General features: G+C 43.0%; 1 protein-coding gene across 1 annotated transcript in view; it reads right to left on the bottom strand.

Moving 5' to 3' along the window:
• The window catches only part of RCOR1 (REST corepressor 1), a 102264-nt gene extending 88975 nt beyond the window's left edge, over window positions 1–13289 (bottom strand). The window contains exons 1-2 of the mRNA XM_031454373.2: window positions 12971–13289; window positions 12827–12886 (exon numbers count right to left, since the gene is read on the bottom strand). Coding sequence (XP_031310233.2) covers window positions 12827–12886; window positions 12971–13274 — 364 coding nt within the window. The 5' untranslated portion in view covers window positions 13275–13289. The remainder of the gene's footprint in view (window positions 1–12826; window positions 12887–12970) is intronic.
• Between the last annotated feature and the right edge of the window lie 6707 nt (window positions 13290–19996).

Below are 19996 nucleotides of genomic sequence, written 5' to 3'. Positions count from 1 at the left end.
ATGTGTAAAAAAGCAAGACAATAAACATCTCATGGGGAAATTACATTCCTAAAACGTAAAAACTGAAAACACCTAATTACAGGGGGAGAGTATACAGCTCAGCAGTAGAGCGCATGCTTAACATACACAAGATCCTGGGTTCAATCCCCAGTACCTCCACTAAATAAATAAATAAACCTAATTATCTCCCTCCAAAAATTTTTTAAAATCTAATTATACTTCATCTTACTTTTCCAGAGCATAATTCCAATTTCATACATGTTCTTAAACTGTTTTCCCCTCACAATTAAACAGTCAACCAATGAATGTGTCTTAGTTAAAAGCTGCATGCTTTTAGAATGCCTAATGATTATTAGCTTTGTCTCAACTACATTAAAGTTTGTAGAACTTACACTTCAAATCATTGGTATCAACACTTTCACTTTGCTACTGCTACTTGTTGTTAATAAGACAGAAAGTGTGGCTTTAAATTTTTTTCAAGCAGTGAAACTCTTCTTTAAAAATTATCTAGAAACTTAAAATGTAAAACTAAATAAAAGCTCAACTATTCCAGTTTGTACCCTGCTTTAGCAGGGTCAGGGGCCTCACCACCACCCCTCAACCTCTCTGCTCCACTAACAATGTTGTACAAAACTGGCAACACCATGGAAACTGACCTGTTGCCAAGCAAGCAGAACACCAGCAAGGACTCAAAATGATAGCTCATCAGCTTTATAAAACACTAATTCAGTTTAGAAGCATCAAAATATGGCATTTGAAAGTGCCAGATGTTCAAAAATCTAAAAGACACTGAGCTGAAAATGACTAGGAAACAACAGAAATTCTGTAAGTGCTTCAAAGGGAACACACACACACACACACACACACACACACACACACTCTCTCTCTCTCATTTTATTACATCCCAGCAAGATGGAAGTCCAAGACAGCCCAAGAATGAGATATTCCCTAAACTACACTTTTCTCAGAAGTACATTAATTAGAAGTAATAATTTTTAAATAATTAACTTTTTAAAGAATAGTAGTCTCAAAAAAAAAAAACTAGCTTTGGAAAATTCTGGGCTAGAATCATCAGATTTCAATGAGCAGGTAGTTAGACTGAGTACTTCATCACAAATACTGAAATGAATACTAGCTATTCAAAAACAGAAAATTTGATATTCCAGTTACTAAAAGCATTATTATATTTATAGAATGTTTCCATGAACATAAAACCCAAACTTAAAAGTTTAAAAGCCAATAACAAGCCAAAGCAATCTTCAGAAAGAACAACAAAGCTGGAGGTATCACACACTCTGATTCCAAACTACGCTACAAAGCTACAGTAATCATTATAGTATAGTAATGGCACAAAAACAGGTACAAAGATCAACGGAACAGAATAGAGAGCCCAGAAATAAACCTACATTTATATGGTCAATTAATCCATGACAAAGGATAAAAGAAAATGCAATGGGGAAAAGACAGCCTCTTCAATATATGGTGCTGGAAAAACTGGATGGCTACATCCAAAAGAATCAAACTGGACTACTTTCTGACACTATATACACAAATAAACTCAAAATGGACTAAAGACTTAAATGTAAGAAACCATACAACTCCTAGAAGAAAATACAGGCAGTACACTCTGGTTGCCAGAGGGATGGGTGGTGGTTGGGTAAAACAGAGCAGATTAGACACTGCAAAAGAAAACATCAGCAAACTTAAAGACGTAGCAATGAAAAGTAACCAAAATGAAAGAGAAAAAAAGACTGAACAGAGCATCAGTAAGCAGTGCAACCTGAAGCAGCCCAATACATGTGTAATTGTGAACATTAAATACATATAATTTTACGTCAATTTTGCCTTAATAAGGCCGCTTTAAAAACTTAATCTTTTCAAGCAAGGCTAAGCCTTCACAGTATTGATTTTTTTTTTTTTTGGCAGGGGGGAGATAATTAGGTTTTAGAGGAGGTACTGGGGATTGAATCCAGGACCTTGTGTATGCTGAGCATGCACTCTACCACTTGACCTATACCTTCCCCTAGATTTTTTAAGTCTTGTATTTTATCTTCAATACAGCCATACATCTGAATCATCCTTTTGGTTTAATTAGGTACCAAACAACCACCTCAAAAAACAAAGCTCTCCTAAGCTTCAATTTCTATTTTGTTTTCAAGAAGCCTTATTTTGAATACCTCAATAGCAGTATTTTAAAGAATATTTCACAGAGGAATTCAGTACATAGCCATCATAATATCTATCAGCTGTTCCAATATCACATCTCACCATGCACCTAGATTAAGGGTCCAACACTTCTGAACTAATTATAAAAAATTAAGGGGGGAAGGTATAGCTCAGCAGTAGAGCGCATGCTTACCATGCACGAGGTCCTGGGTTCATTCCCCAATACTTCCATTGAATAAATAAATAAATAAATAAATAAATAAACAAACAAACAAACCTAATTACCCCCAACAACAAAAACAAAAATTTTTAAAAATGAAGCTTTCAATTCATCAGAACCTCCAGATCAGTGCTGTCTGACAGAACTTTCTGGGATAATGGAAATGTTCTATTCTGCACAGTCCAATATAGTAGCCAGTAGCTACACAGAACTACTGAGCATCAGAAATGTGGCTAGTGTGACAGACTGAATTTTTAATTATTTTATTTTAATAAATTTAAAGTTTTTTAAATAAAATTTAAGTTACAGATACCTAGTGGCTACATTATTGGACAGCTCAAAACAATTAAAAAGAAAATTGAGATTAAAATTTTTAAGATTAGGATTTTCAAAGTAATTTTTAAGTATTTACAGCTTACAATATTATATAATGTTGATTTTTAAACTAAAAAACACCATCAAATCATAAATGCTGAAAAAACTGTATTTTTAAAGCTTAGGTCAAAGGATCATTTCATCTAAACATCTTCCTGGTTTCTTCAACTCCTCATCCGCCACCACAATGCACCCCCCAGTGCCATCCACAAACTGCCTTCAGCAATGTGTGAGGGACGGGGGAAGTGGGAAATGGGAAGTAACTGCTTCATGGATGTGAGATGTCTCTGTGGTGATGAAAACATCTTGTAACCAGACGAAGTGGGTGGCAGCTGCACATCATTGTAAATGAACTAAATGCCACTGAATTATTCACTTTAAACTGGTTAATTTTATGTTATACAAATTTCACGTAATAAAAAAATTTTAAGAATGTATCCACGATCTCTAATTCAGACAAATTCATTATTAAAAAGGCACAGAAAACAGAGAAAAACCAGCTTTTAAATGCAATTTTAAAGCTCATTTTTCATTGAGTTTCTGTTTCTTAAATAACTGAACTTGGTGCTTAGCTATCAAACGTTCATTACAAAATGCCTATTCAAGGAAAGTCAGCCAATGCAAGCACATGTTCTTATTACACCCAGAACCGTGTTCAGCTGTGTCAAGTTAGCAGAGGATAAACTTTAAGATATTTAAACCAAACTGGTAGCTTGAAGCATGCTACCACCCTCAAAGAAAGCAGAAGCACATGACACCATGAGCTCCCAGAAGACTTCATGGTCCTTACTCAAAAGACCAGCTAGCTAAGTACTTAAGCTATTCTTCTTACTATCCGGATCTCCCTGTACCCATGCTCAGTCTGAAAGCAGAGTAAGCCCCAAGCCCAGAAGTCTCCAGGCCAGTAAAGCAGGATCTATAATCTTCAGTGAGAGTGTGTATGTGTGTACAATGGCACAAAAATACCCTAAGTTCAAGTGAATAAAGTGAAATTAACCCCCAAAATTTAATTAACCTTCTCAGACATAAATAAAGCCACCAGGTAGTATAACTTGGTTACTAGATGAAACTGCTGAAGAAGGATGAGGACCACAGCCAAACTTCAGGAGCAAGGACTCACCTAAGTTTCCTCGGTGGAAGTACTGGAGCAAGTCTTGGGGTTCTGGGCAGACAAAAATAATCCCTAGTTAAACTACACTATGATCAAACCAAACATAGCAAACCTCACATCTAAGTCAATCAGAATAAGGCTTACAATTTAAGTATACTCTGGTCTTTGAAAAACTGAACAAAATTCACTAATAACACCAACAAATATATACTTGGGTTTCTTGGGTGGGCAGGGTTAGTCTGTTTTTTGTTTTTTTGATGGGGGAGGAAGGATGGGAATAATACACAAGGGAGGAAGACCAGTTGCTGAACAATACTAACCAGATAACAGGTGAAACCAAGGGTTTTTAAAAATACTCTCTTGGATATTTTAATTTGTGTCTCATTTCATATTTTATTCAAGACACAGTTCTTAAATTCACTCCACAGCTCAAGTCCAATGTAAACCTGTAGAAAAACATACTGCGGGGGTGGATATTTAAATGTTATACTCTATCTGTTAAACTAAAGGGTAGGCAACATAACACAGTCTTTTGTAACCTTAAATTATTCAATCGCAAGAAATTGATCCCCTCAAAAAAAAATTGTATTTTAAGCTCTGAAGATGATTATTTCAACACACCTGTAGGAGTAAACCAACTCATTCCAATTTGTCCCAGTCAACCAAGCCAGATACCTCCCATTTCATTTGTGTTTTCATTGCCAGGAAGAGGAGGAATGTAACTGGACACAAAGCACGCTCTGGCAATCCTAAACATGAAAGTCCACAACACTTGGGACCACATGGAAACAACTAATCAGTTGATTTAATAAAGCACTGCTCCTAAGAGTATTTTCTTAAAGAGGATTTCTGGCTGACTCTCCCTGAAATACACTAGATTGAAATGTGACTGTAACTTACAAATAATGGTATCTTGATGTTTTTTCCTTAGTGATATATACAATAATTGTGTATCTGACAACTTACAGCATCTTAGAAAGGATTACCCTGGGCAGGTTACTATACTGAACTGTACTGTAACTGTACGGTTACTGAACTGTAACAATAAGCCTCTTGGTACCTCTGTACGGAAAATGGGAATAACAACTTTAACTATCTGATATAATTGTTGTGGTTGCTGTGCTAAATTATTAGTAAACACAAAGTGTTCAAGCAAGTTTGGCATGCAGCAAGCACTACACTAACGTGGCAATGACAGATCATTCCTTCGAAGGTTTTCCGTGAGTGATGAAAAGCTGCACCTCCCCGTCCATATGCTTGCCCTCTCCCTCACTACAGTGACAAATCCGTAGACAGCTGAATTTGGTTTTAGTCCACAGCTGACCACTACAGGAACTGAGGTTGTAACTTTAACCTCTAACTAGTATGTTGTTATAACAACATGATGGACAGAAATTAAGTCAGAGGTTTACAAGTCATCTGGCACTACAGTTTAGGTCAACTGGTTAATAGTACACCAAATGAGCTGAATAAAGTTGAAACATAACTAAAAAAAAAGATGTGTCCATTCTCAGTGACATTCACGTTAGAAACCAGGAGTCCTGGTGACAAACATTACAGGAGCTATGTACCAAGGCCAGTCTTTGAGCAGAAATATACCATACCAGGGATCTATTTTTATTCCTTCCTGCTAAAAGGAACTCAGTCAACCCCCTATACTAGAGAGAAAACAAAAAACTCTATATGCAGCCCTAACAAATGATTGGTATCCAAATATATAAAGAACTCACACAAATCAAAGAGAAAAAGACCAACACCCTACAGAAAAATAGTAAAAGACATATTCACAGGAGGAACCTGAGTAGCAAAAAAAAAAAAAAAAAAAAAAAAAAAACCATAAAAACGCACTCAACCTCACCAATAATAAGAAAAATGCCAACATAAACCATAAAACGATAGCATTGAGAAGTCAGTAAATCTGACACCATACTGAAAACTGGGTCAAGAAAAGGAACTAGTGTGCTCTGTCAGTGTCAACGTACTTGCAGGAAAACATCAAAGCAAATGAATATGCACAAATAATTCCATTTACAAAAAGACTTTGACAGTAACAAAAGCCTACCGTTTATCATACTTAAGTGCAGAAACATGCTACAGAATTCTGACGGCCTTGAGAGTATGCCACTCAGACCTCCCTTCAAGGAGTGCAACTAATTAGCTGACAGGCCCAGTTGCCCAGCACCTTCGAGAGCCACTGCAGTGCTCACACCAATGCCAGGCCAGTGAGTGGACACAGCAGACACCCTAGAGTAGGGCCGTTTCTGCCCAACGTACTCCAGCCAACAGCCTGCGCTCTGGCTGAGACATCATCCAAGCTGCACTGCAATCCTAGGCTTCTGGAGCCTTCATCAATCATCCTTCCCCGTTTTCCTTCACAAGTGTCACACCTGCATCCAGGCTGAAGGCTCTGCCACCTCATCCTCCCCCTCTCCACTCTACCCTTCACAGGCATTTACCCTAATGAAACTCTTGCACACCTAGTTTCATCCTGCCATCTGCTTCTCAGAGGATGCAAACTATCTACCACAGGAATAACATAAATCAATTTTCAATTAGTGAAGGCAGGAGTGGATCGCTACACCCGAAGCAAATATGTCGTAGTATCAACAGTGTTTCATCACACTGGTGGGTATACAACTGTAGGTATTACTTCCTTTCCTACTTGAATGTCTTTTTTAAATAATCCTATCTTTACAATTCTATCCTACCTTACGATAATTTGTGAATACATTCAAATTATCCTACCTTATGATAATTTGCAAAGATATTCAAACTATCTAGTCACTTCAATTTTAGACATTTAACTCTTTCTTCTGGTTCTGAAATTATGCACACATACTACTGCTCTTCATTGTCACACCAAGTAACAAGACTCTAAAACATCTGAAATAATAGGCGTTCAAAGTTTGGCTTCATAGGCCTCAAGTCTACCTGGAAATTCTCTTAATGATTAGATACTGAAAGACAAACACAAGCCACTCTATCTTACTTTCCTCGTCTAGAACACAAAAAGGCTGAACTGGATGGACACTGCAATTTATTCTCTCATTACTCTGAGGGAGAGAAAATCCAGAAATTTCAAAGAATTATGTCTACTATGCAGTTTTTACTAAGATGCACATCTATAAGAAATTTGACTAATTTGAAAAAGATAGTTTTAGGGTTTACTCTCAACATTTCATTTAAGTGACTTTCTTTCCGCCTGTCACCACTAGTGTTTTATTGGGAATGATGGGCAGGTGGGGTCAGAGAGGGTGTTGGCTGCTGTGAAGGAGTAATAAATTACATTTTAATGTCATTTAAAAATATTTATTTCTCTCAAACATTTCAGCAAAACACTTTTTGTCACCTTACACCAACTATTTATTTATTTATTTATTTGGTATATATTTTTATTGAAGTATAGTCAGTTTACAATGTTGTATCAATTTCTGGTGTACAGAATAATGCTTCAGTCATACATGAACATACATATATTAGTTTTCACATCCTTACACAAACTTTAAAATATTCTATAAAATCAACAACAAGGAGGAGGGTGTAGCTCAGTGGTAGAGCACGTGCTCAGCATGCACAAGGTCCTGGGTTCAATCCCCAGGACCTCCACTAACAAATAAAATATTAATTTAAAAATACATAAAGAAACCTAGTTACCCCCCCCAAAAAACCCCAAAAAATCAACAACAGGTAACATAAAACTCAACCAGAGGTTAGATTAATAAAACTTCCAGAATACAAAACAGAAGCAATTATATAATTACAACTATTACCTCTTATTTCTAAGGTCACAAATATTTTCCACAATTGCTATTTAAAGCTGTAGGTATTAACTCAGTCCAAATCACTGAATCAGCATTCAATCCCAATTCCTACCTTATTCAGACTTTTCCTGTGCTGCTACAGAAGACGCCCGCCCTTTGCAGAAAGTAAAGTTCTCTATTTTAAATATAAACACCAACTTAACACACACTCCTTAGCAAAGATTACTGTTTTCCATTAGAGCAAGGAGACAAATAGAGCCATTTTTCTTACTTTCACATTATGCACAGAACTTCTAAAGAAAGGCTAAGAAGAAAAGGAGAGCTAAATTATAAATTAATTACAACAATCTATGTAGCAGGGAGTAAAATATTAAAAGTCAAATACGCTGGAGGAGACTATAGCAACTTGGACAGAACTTTGATGTGTCATCTCCAAAGACTAGGAAGATTTTTTTCAACTAAATTGCCCCATAGAATTTTATACCACCAAGGAAAATGGCTTCCTAAGAGTAAACCTAAACTTCTTCAGTACAAATGACCTTTAACACTGCTTCTTAAAACAGCTCTGCTCTGCTCAGCCTCAACCAGCTAACCTTTGAGTCACAGTCATCATCCATGGAAGGGAATGCTGTGGCAGAAGGAAGAATCTCACACGAAAGCATTAAATCCCAAAGACAAGAACTTGAAAGTGTGGAGCAAAAAATTCCCTAACTCAGAATCCAGTTAACGTGCACTTCCCCTGGCCCAGGGATGGAGTCAAGGTCCCTTTTGTACTATCTAGAAACTTCCTAGTCAGGTTTAACTATTCTCTCTGGATCTCAAGTGTACTTTTCTGCTATATAAATGTTCTGGGCTAGTTCATTCTTCCAGGAAAGGGTATTTACCTAAATTGTAGCAGGTACATGGAACTTAAAATCAATCATCTTCAAATATCTCAGTGTATGATTCTCACTCAAATCTATGGCTTCCTCACAATCCAGTCTTCCCAGTGCACAAAGGAAGGCCATGCAGGGACCACTACTTGGCAACTTCAGTTCCACAAATGATCATTAGAATAAGATAGCAAAAAATGTTTACTTAGCACTCACCCTGTGCTGGCCATTTTACCTGTATTAGCTCAGTTCATTCCTTCTCTTGAGGGAGGAGTTGCATTGCCTCTATTTCACATAAGAAGGCAAAAATGAAGTGACGTGCCCAGGAGCAACACAGGGTAGTCAAGAGGCACTGCCAAGATCTGAAATCAGGTCTGATGATTCCCACAGCCCAAGCTCTCACTGTCTACTCTATCCTGCTTCTGAAAGAAACCTGAAATTAAAGATGACTATACCTGACATAATCACAGGCCATACGTGATGAAAAGAACCCTGATTCATGAGGGAGGAAACTGAGGCTCCTGAGATAAAATGACATGCTCTGCCCTAAATCACACCCTTCTTTTGGGGGGGGGGATTAAGTTTATTTATGTATTTATTTATTTATTTATAATAGAGGGGCTGGGAATTGAACCCAAGACCTCACGCATGTTAAGCATGCACTCTACCACCTGAGCTATGCCCTCCTCCCCTTAAATCACACTCTTAATCCCAGAGACAGGGTATCAATATCCTGACAAGTTTTAGGTGTCTCCCACCACTCCACTGAACCCAGCTGACCACTCACAGGATTTACTATTATCCTGACCTCTCATTTGGGTTAGCACTGCCTCAAAGTATGTCCTAAATGACAAATCATTCCCCATAACTTAATGAATTTTAGGATATCAATAAAATTGATTTTTACAATGAAACTAAAGCATAGAAAATCATGTGTTCAGAGAGGAATACAGAACAACCAGTAAAAAGATATGAAAAGCAGGTCAAGACACCTGTTCAGGAAAACTATTCCACATTAAAGCATAACACATTTTATTAACAAAAGTCAACTCTGAAGTGACAGCTGAGCCAATGACAACCACAAATTTTCAAATCTGATTAAATATACTGGGTTCAAAGTTTCCAATAAAGGTTATCTGTTTAAAGGACCATTACCTCCAAAATATTTACCATTAACATCTCCTCTTTGACAACAGTCTTCATTTTAACCTTAGTGAACTGTGACGCTGAAAACCAACTTGGACAGAAGTTAACAATAACAAAACATGCTTCAGAAAACAAAAAACTTGAGTCAACCTTAAAATCGTGTGACTATGTTCCTCTAGCTAGAAGACAACAAAGAAGAGGACTAAACAAATGACCAACGAAATACATGGACTACAGCTTCTTCCTCCACATGCTCATTGGTAGGATCATGGAAACGTTCACATTTTTGTACAGAAAAACATTACTTGTTTCAAAATAAAGTATGCTTGGCAGGTGTAGGAAATAACTAACCAGACTGATCAGAGGTAGGCTAGAATAAGCATTCCTCCCTCTTACTTTATTCTCTGATTACTAAACTCTAAAGGAAACAGACAACACAGCGGATGCTATGCCCTTGGCTATGGAAAGACAGTCTGGACACCACACGAGGACAAAATCTAAGTTAAAGGTGGAGGACTGCATTCTGGTCTCTGCTTTGAAATCTAATTGATTGAACTGTTTCCGTCATCATAAACAGAGATGCTATTTTACCTAAAGTTGCGCCAGTCCACTGATCTAGTCTAGGTCTTAATTAGATTTTAAGAACTGAATCAGCATTTTGGGACTACAGTGCTCTATCTGCTGCACCCACTATCTGTGAGGGTGACAGAAATGAATCTTCCTTAGACAGTACAGGGAATATCAGGTGCTTCTAGTTTTAACCATTTGCTTTTAAAGCTCTACGGAGGGTCAAGCTGGTATACTCGTATTTTATGAATAAAATATGACTAAAAAAATTCAAATCAACTTCTTCCACTCATACGTCTTTACAGAGACAGTTTAAAAAAAAGTGGCTTCTTGATGAGTTTCCACATTCACCTGTCTGCTCAAATTCTGGTTAAAAAAAATAAAGATGTATTCAGAACTCAGGCAAGCAGAAAGAAAAAGCAGTAACAGTCACAATCTCAGTTCCACTTTACTCCTAACTTGTGCTTATGAAAAGAACCTGTCTTAAGTCTAAAGTCTAAAAAAACTTTATTTTGCCATGAAACAAATATGGTGTATCATTTCTATTCCAAAATAGAAGTCTCCCCTTCCCTTTGATTTTAAGTTAAACGAGAACACACCTAAAAAAATAAATCAGTAGGAAACAGTAAAGTCCCACAATTTCCAGCCTTATCTAGGAATGTGTCCCCTGCTCAGATTGGCAAAACAGGGTTTGAAATTATTTCATACCAGTTAGATTCCTTTCTCGATTAAAACAAACACAAAATAGGAAATGTTAACACCAGGACCCACTCCACTGGCAGTTAAGACTATGCACAAAATATTTACAGTGTTTTACTTTTCAGAAAGGAGAGTCGCTAGCAAATTTACGCTTGCACCTATTCCATCAAAACTGCAAGGACAGCTCAAAATATGATCTTATTACATTTGCTGTTTCAAAGAGAACAACTCCAAAGAAATGAGGCTCAGTACTAACAATGCAGAGCTAGACATCAATATTTAGAAGAACGTGAGAAATCTAATTCTTGCTGTTGCCATCAAATATGCCCTTTTTCCTTAATCACGTGCAACATATTTAAATAACGCGTTCAAAACGAATACAACCAAAGTGTATCCAAAACTGACCAACTTACTAAAAGAATTTTTACAAATTGATTTTTTTCAATATATGGGGGAAACTTGGTGAGAAGGTCTGCTTTGTGTCCTGTGCTTTAAAACAAAGATGGACTTGACCTACAAAATGAAGATAGGGTCAACTGTAACCAAAAAACAGTATGCTTCCCCTGGTGGCCAACGAAGGAATGGAGAAGGCTTGCATAGAAGAGAAGAATTGCCTGGTCCATTCTGTTACTCTTACAAACGAGAAGTGACTACCAAAAAAGGAAGATGTGGGGGAAGGGGAAACTATCAAAAAAAACTAACATTAAATGTAAAGGGAACTTGGTGGTAGACAAACCTGGATGATTGACTACATATACTTTAAGAGATTTAAATCAACAGACCAAAATCTTGACTGCAAATATGGGAAAGGTCATTTATTTCCGGAGTGCCTAAGAGCTCACTCAGGGATCCCTATGTATTTTCACTTCAAAGAACACCCAGTTTCCTACTTTAATAACAGCTTAAGAGCACTTGCCCTTTTTAAGGACTAGATCCTTGCAATTTTCTGCTGTCATGTTTCCAAGAAAAGGCATTTATGCGTTTATTTTCTCAAATAAACTAGTATACAATCTACACAGAGAACCACCAGCTCTAAAGCCCTCCGACCAGGACTGTTAACTCCAGTTCTACAAGACTCTCTTTTGAATTTTATTTCTGAAATAAAACCCATGCACGTCCTCTCATTTTCCACGCCAACAATCTTTAAAGAGATTGTATAGATCTTATACAGATACAGGCTAGAATCTCACTGACGAATTCCTTTGTCTGATTGGATTTTTCTGGTACTTTAAATTTGCTTCCACACAGAATAGCAACGAGGGTAGCAAATGTTCCATTCTAGGATGTAGGAATTTCTTGGAGGTGGAAATCATTAGGCTAAACCCTCTGAAGGTTCTGTTCTTTCACAACCCCTTCCTTCAAAGGAAAAGAAAGAAAAAAGAAAAAAAAGAAAGAAAGAAAGAGATACAAGCACATTTACAAATAGGTCCTAAAACCAAACTGCCACCAGCAAGCCTCTCTTCGCCGGGCAGGGCGCCCTCTGGGAAGCACACTTCTTTTATTAACTGGTTTCGGGGGCTCGTCATTCTAACGCTCTCGGGATGGGAGGGGAGTCCGGGGCCGGCCGAGGAGGAAGGGCATGGGGGGCAACCTTCAGGAGGGGAGACGCGGGTCCGAGGACGCTCACTCTCCGGCCCGGCCACCCCGACCCCAGGCCGGCACGGCTCGTGCGGACGTGGGAACGCCGGAGCCCCGGGCCAGGTATGGCCGCACCACGCCGCGGGGCGCAGGGGCCGGGGGCGACGGGGCCTTCCCTGGAGCAATGGCACGTCTGCGGACACGCTCACGAACGAGGTGTGCGTCCTCTCCTCGCTCTCCCCGCGGACCGCAGGACCCACACACACAAAAAGAAAGTTGTCCGACGGCTCTCCGCCCCCTCGGGCCGCCGGCCGGCCGGGGCGCTACTCACCGGGGTCGAAGTCGGGCACCACCGCCTGGTACTGGGGTCCGACCCGCATGCCGCCGCCACCTGCAGGGAAGCAGAGCACGGCGGTCAGTCAGCGGGCGCGCAGGGCGGCGGGCGCGGGGGCGGCGCGGGGAGGCTGCCACCTACCGTGCTCCTCGTCGCTGGACGAGCCCGAGCTGCCTTCCTCCCAGGAGTTGCTGCTGCTATTGCCATTGGGCGCCGCCGCCGCCAAACTTTTATTCTGCCCATTATTGGGGGCGGCGGCGGCTGAGGCGGAGGCGGCGGCGGCCGAGGCGGGGGCGGCGGCCGAGGAGGCGGCGGCGGCGGAGGCGGCCGAGGCGGCGGCGGCCGAAGCGGCGGCGGCGGCGGCCGAGGCGGCCGCGCTGGCCGCGTTGTTCCTCCCTCGCCGCTTCCCTGAGACCTCGGGGCCCTTCTCCACCATGGCCGGCATCGGCGGGGGCCGGGGCCGGGCGAAAGTGGCGGGGACCCGCGGCTCCTGAGGAGGGGGCGCCGGGCCGGGGGAGGGTGTGCGGGCGGGCGCGGGGCCGGGCGGGCGCGGCCGGAGCCCGCGCGCGCGAGTTGGGGCTGGGGCGATCCTGGCGGGCGGAGCTCGGAGCCGCTTCAAGCCCCCAGCGCCGAGCCGAGCGCAACTTTCGCTCTCATCGCCGCCCGCACTTCACTGGCACTAACTACTCCGGGAGCATCGAGCGGGAGGGGAGGGGGCGGGGCCTGGGCGAGCGGGGGGAAGCCGCGCGCAGCCCAACCCGACGTGGGGTGGCTCCGCCCTCCGCGCGCTCCCATTGGCTCCTGCGGGATTTGGACGGCGAGCGGCAGCCGGGTTGGCTCCAAGCACCCGTCAGTCCGAGGGAGAGCGGGGAGGGGGAGGCTCCGGGCTTCCGTTGGTCAGGTTCGGTTGACGCGTATCGCCCGCTGTACGTGGTTTGAGGTTTGCAATCTCTCTACGCCCCATGATCCATTTCTCTAGGCAATAGCGAGGAGTTAACTGCCCTCCCCGCCCCCTCCTTCTGCCGGCCCCCCTTCACCTGCGCGCACCCCTCGCGGCCTCTGCCTCCACATTCTCCGAAGGGCTCCACTGAGAGTCCCATAGGTTTCGAAAAGAAAAATATACGCGACACGAGAACAGAAATTGAATGCGAGGTCGGGACTACTTTCCCCCTCGCGCGGAGGATTACATCTCACAGTTTGAATGGGTTCTATACAAAGAGGGGAAACTAATTGGAAGAAACTAATTGCGCCCCCACCTTTCCCAAGGGGTTTGGGGATGAATGGGCGCCAGGGGAGTCCTAGTGTAGAGGACAGGGCTCCCAGGTGACGGTCTCCCCTGGAGGGAAAGGAAGCGGTGCGGAAGCCCTGGGGTTTGGTGGGGCTTTCTGCTAATTGGGTGGGGGGAGGTTGGAAGTCACCGCAGTTGCCCGGGTTGCGGGGCGCGCCGCGCCTGCAAGGCCGGAGGGGAGGGTCCCGAGTGGCCCTTGCCCGGACGCGGAGTCGGGGCGTGAGGTCCCTGCCATCCCTGATGGCCTTTTAGAGAGCTGCGAAGGGGCCGAATTGTCCCGGGGGGAGGGGAGCACTTAAAAGATGGGAAGGAAGACTTCTAGAAATGGGCTGGGGTCCAGGAAGGGTAAAGAGGAAGACGCTATTTTCATCCTAAGCCTTTGCTAGGGGAGGAGGGTCAACTTCCTCTCAGGCAAGAGCCACTTTTCCGGATCTGTTCCCTGCCCTGCCTCCCCAACTCGACCCCAGGCACCCGATGAGGGAGAGGTCCACCCAGCCCAAGACATCCCTGCCCTGGAGAGTAACTACCCGCCGGCCCAGGGGCTGCTTTTATAGCTGTATAGGGGGATGGGAGAGTATGTGACTCCCCTGGAGGTCTGTATCTGCCCCACCCCCCAAAACTCCCCCCAAACAACGCGCTCTTCGTATGTAATTAGGAGGTGAGAGAAGGTCTATAAATGAATTTTTTTAATGCAAAGGATGGCTATTTTCCTTTTAAGTTACTTCAGACCTGAGCTTAATATGAGGACAGTTTACACCAGCTCTGGTTATAAATAGCTACAGGGAGAAATCTGGAGTTTTATGGTTTTAAAGCCTCAGTAAATAAGCAAGGTGTTCTCTACGTTTTCTGCAACATGAACCATCGTTATTACTTCAATGAAGTGACCATGCTCTCTTCTGACTACATGGCCTGTAAGAAAAAGGACTGGCAGCCCTCCCTATGGAGGAGCCCTGCCCCCACCAAGTTCAGATGTCTCAGCTCCCAGATTCCTATTAAAAAAAAAGAACACCCCTCTCCTTGGACAGCCCGGGTGGTACCAGTGTGTGGCCCTGGGATACTCCCGGACAGCTGGCCTGGGCAGGATGCAAACGGCAAAGCCACGGGTTAGAAACCAGAGGCAACATTCCCCAGGCTGAACCACCTGGTTGAGGGCCATGACTCATCTGGAGGTGAGCACTGCATGAGGAATGAGGTTAAGGGCACTCTGCCCTGCTCGCTTGGTGTCTATGAAATTATACCACCAGACTCTGGAAAGATGAGCCTACAAGGACACAAAGATGATAGAGTCATGTATTAGGGCAGCAAGGATGGCACACCACATCTGGTCACCAGCCTCACATATCAAATCCCAAGGTTAGAACTACTTCCTGGCTGTGTTATGGCTGTGGCTGCATCGCTGGACCGTCCAATCATTAACTTTCTTCAACAAATATTTATTAACACCTAACATGTGCCAGGCCCAGTTCTAGTCTGACCCCAAAACCACACAGATGCAGTACTGGCCTTGACCCTCTCAGCTTCCTCATCTATAAAATACAGGTAATAGTACCTACCCTCTGGCCTGGTGGGCTTTTTTTTTTTTTTTTTTTTTTTTTGATGGAGGTACTGGGGATAGAACCCAAGACCTCATGCATGTTAAGCATGCACTCTACCACTGAGCTATTACCACCCACTGGTCTGGTGGATGTTTATAGCTTCCATCTAACCCTAACCCCAGCCCCTCTCCTTCCACCACAGGGAACCCTCCAACCTAAAGGAAACCCCCCTTCCGGCCCCTACCTGTTGTTTGGAGGATAAGGGGCTCCATACACAGCCCTTCTGATTGGGAATTTGTGATCTCAAACTTCAAACTGGCACTACGTAGTCAGCAGCCCTGTCATGTTTCTCAGTGACTCTCTACCACCCTCTGAGACTAAGATATCACACCTTCTCTCCTCTCCTTACACCTCCCACAGCCCCTTCTGCCCTCACTCCGAGCCAACCATCTCACCTCAGTCTTTGGTGAGAAAAACCAAAGCCATCAGATGGCATGTCTCTCGTCTTCCAGTCCCTAAACTGACATCTCCCTGCCTGGCACCCACCTCCCCTTCAGGCTCTCCCACTCGAATCTTGATCTCAGGCATCCACCTCCTGCCGCCTTCCCCTTGCTGCTCTCCTGTGCCATCAACCTCTCTCTTCCCCCTTGGCTAGCATTTTCCAAAAGAGACAAAGAATTCTCCTTGCTCCCAAGCCCCCTTCTGTCTCCTGCCCATTTCTCTACTCCCCCCACAGAAAACACCAAAGACATGTCTATACCTGCCTTCTCCATTCCCTCCTTCCTAGTCTCTCCTCACCCTGCCCCAGCAGGGCTGCATTCCTCCTCTTAACTATTGCTAAGGTTACTCACAGCCTCCCTGCTGCCCTATCCAGAGGTCACTTATTGGTCTCACTGAACTTCTCAGCAGCACCTTAGCCCACACTCCTCCCACAGAAATTCTCTCACTTTCTCTGGACCTTGGGATGCCATGCTCACTTGGTTCTCCTCCTGCCTCACAGACCACTCCCCCTCAGTCACCTGTGCAGCCTCCACCCCTTCCTTCTAAACTGCTGGGGTTCCTCCTGGGCCCCCTTCTCTGTGTGTCATAGGTGCTCATTAAATCTGCGGAGTGAGAAATAATGATGAGGAACACAGGCGGCCGTGGGTGCACAGAGCAGGAGCCAGTCTCAGTGAGGAGAGGCTTCCTGGCACAGGTGAGGTCTGCCTGACGTGAAATGTGCCCTATGAGTGGGGGCCTTTGGTTTTGTCAAGCCAGCATCTCCCTAGAGGCAGCACATCTGAAACATCCTCTTCCAGGTGGTTGGCTGGGGCAGTTCCACATCCCTGACCAGCACATGACCTGGGCCTGGCCAATCAGAGCACCCCAGACCTCTGACTACAGTGATTGGCTCTGCCATGGCCACATGACCTAGCCAGGCCAATCAAGGCCCTTTCTGAAACTTTCTCTGGAACTCTTAGGGCAGCACCTTCCTCTCTGCAATCAGGACTTAAGGATCTAAAGCCTGGAGCCTCCAAGGCAGGGCTGGGGCAGGCAGGACAGGTCCCCAGGGCTGGAAGCTGAAGGAGGTGTCTGCTCTCAGGCTGTGTGAAGTACAGCATGGGCTCCCCAGAGCTGGGGGCTCCCTTGCCCACCCAGTTCAGGCCCTGTTCCAGGGAGCCCTCCCTAGCCCACCAGTCTGTGGGAAAAGGCCGGTTGAGTCCTGATGGAATCGTTTAACCTCTCCCCACTGCCCATACCCCACACCCCATAAGCCAGGCCTGAAATCCTGGCTGTTTAAATTGAGCAATTTGAGTTTCTGTTACAACCTGAAGAATCCTGAATGAGATGAATTATTAGGCATTAACCTGGAGCAGAACGAGGTAAAGGATATGCTGGCAGAGGAAATGGCACCTTCCCTTCTCCTGTGAAAGGCTTAATGATAATAGCTAATATCTTCAGGGTGTGACTGTCCCTGGTTCTGCTCTCAGTGCAGAAATCCAGAGCTCTGTCAGTCGTTCCAGTAATCCCATCCAGCAAACACGGTTATGACTGGCTCATCCACACCTTGTAGGTAAGGAAACCGAGATACTTGGAGGTGAAGTCATCCACCTGAACCACGCCACCCGACTTGCCGGCAGGTCTCAGCCACAGAGCCCTGCAGCCACGTGCCTGGCCAGAGACCTAGGAACGCTGGGAGGACAAGGGGTGAGGATGTGAGCAAAATGCCTTGTCCAGTTCCACACATAGCGTTTCTGCTTCTTTTTTTTTTTTTTTTTTTTTTGGTTTTAGTATTATTGTCAGATGGCTTTAGGAAATTCTGCTAGGGAAAGAATGGCTTCCCCAGAGCTGGAGACAGGCTGTGGGCTGGGCTGTGGAATGGCAGGAAAGCAGCCTGTCCTGGAGGGTTCCTTACCCCAAAAGGCTATAAAGAAACTGAGACTTGGGGCAGGAATTTTAGCCATCAGAGGAGTTCTTAGCCTGCAACCTGTGGATAAAGTTCAGAGGTACCATGAACCTGGGAGGGTAGTTACAGTTTTATTTAAATGAACCTTTAACTGAAATCTAGCATTTTCTTCAATTATGAATGTAGGCAGTACATTCATTGCTGGGACTCTGTCACCCATAGAAATCATGATACTGTCTCATCACAGCAGTCATTGGGAGGGATCTCAGAACAGTATGTACACTCATCTCCCCAAATCACAGAAGATACTAGACCTGCCGCCAGATCTTTTTACTTATTGTGTTAATAACCCAAGAAAAACTCAAGATGGATCATATACTTAACTGTAAGAGCTAAAACTATAACACTCTTAGGAGAAAACACAGAAGCAAATCTTCACTTTGCAAGGGGTGACCGTGAGTTAAGCAAAGGCTTCTTAAATACAATTCCAAAAGCATAAGGAACAGAAGAAATAGGTAAATTGGACTTCATCAAAATTTAAATTTTTTGTTTTTGTTTTGCAAATGATACCATCAAGAAAGTGAAAAGAATCTACTGTATAGCACAGGGAACTATATTCAAGTTGTTGTAATGAGCCATAATGGAAAAGAAACTGAAAACATACATGTATATATGTATGCATATGTGTAACTGAATCACTTTGCTGTACACCTGAATCTAACATTGTAAATCGACTACACTTCAATAAAAAATATGAATAAAAAATAAACAAAAAGAAACTAAAAAGACCATCCACACAATGGGAGACAATATTTGCAAATCATGCCTGATAAATGACTTTATCTAGAATATGTAAGAATTCTCACAACTCAAAAATAAAAGATGAATAAACCAATTTTTTAAAGGGTAAAGTATCAGAATAAACATTTCTCCAAAGAAGGTATACAAATGACTGATCAGTTTACATGAAAAGATGCTCAACATTGGCCACCAGGGAAATGAAAATCAAAACTGCAATGAGGGGGAGGGTATAGCTCAGTGATAGAGCGTGTGCTTAGCATGCATGCAGTCTTGGGTTCAATCCCCAGTACCTCCATAGAAACATAATAAATAAATAAACAAATAAACCTAATTACTTCCCCCCCTAAATAAGTAAATAAATATTTTTTAACTGCAATGAGATACCACCAGGTATCCTACCCCACTAGTGTGGCTGCAATAAAACAGAGTGGTAATAACAAGTATTGGCAAGGATGTGAAAAAGTTGAAACCCTCATACACTGCTGGTGGAAATATGAAATGATGCATCTGCTTTGAAAAATAATCTGGCAGTTCCTCAAAAGGTTAAACATAGGTTACCATATGACCCAGCAATCCCACTCTTAGATATATAACCAAAAGAATTGAAAACGTATGTCACACAGAAACTTGTGCACAAATGCTCATAGCCATGTTATTCACAAAAGCCAAAAAGTGGAAACAGCTCAACATCCATCAGTTGATGAATGGATAAACAAAATATAGTCTATCCTTAAGATGGAATATTATTCAGCCATAAAAGAGGAACGGAGTACTAACGCATGCTACCTGAAAAGCATTATGTTAAAATGAAAGAAGCCGATCACAAAAGCCCACGTAGTATCTGATTCCATTTATATAAAATGTCCAGAATCAGCAAATGTATAGAGACAGAAAGAAGACTGTTAGTAGCCAGGGGCTGGGAGAGGAGGGGACTAGGGAGTGACTGCTATGGGTATGGAGTTTCTTTTTGCGGCGATTAAATGTTCTAAAATTGATTGTAGGGGTGGTTGCCCAACTCTGTGAATAGACTACAAACCACTGAAGTGTAAATTCTAAATGGGTACATCGTGTGGCATGTGAATTTTGTTTCAATAAAGCTGTTTTCAGTAAGCCTCACACAGTCGATGCTGTGATGAAATTCTGACTCCCCTAGAAGG

This window comes from Camelus dromedarius, chromosome 5 (genome assembly GCF_036321535.1).
Source record: "Camelus dromedarius isolate mCamDro1 chromosome 5, mCamDro1.pat, whole genome shotgun sequence".
Lineage (NCBI taxonomy): Eukaryota > Metazoa > Chordata > Mammalia > Artiodactyla > Camelidae > Camelus > Camelus dromedarius.
This window is presented reverse-complemented; position numbering and strand designations above follow the sequence as displayed.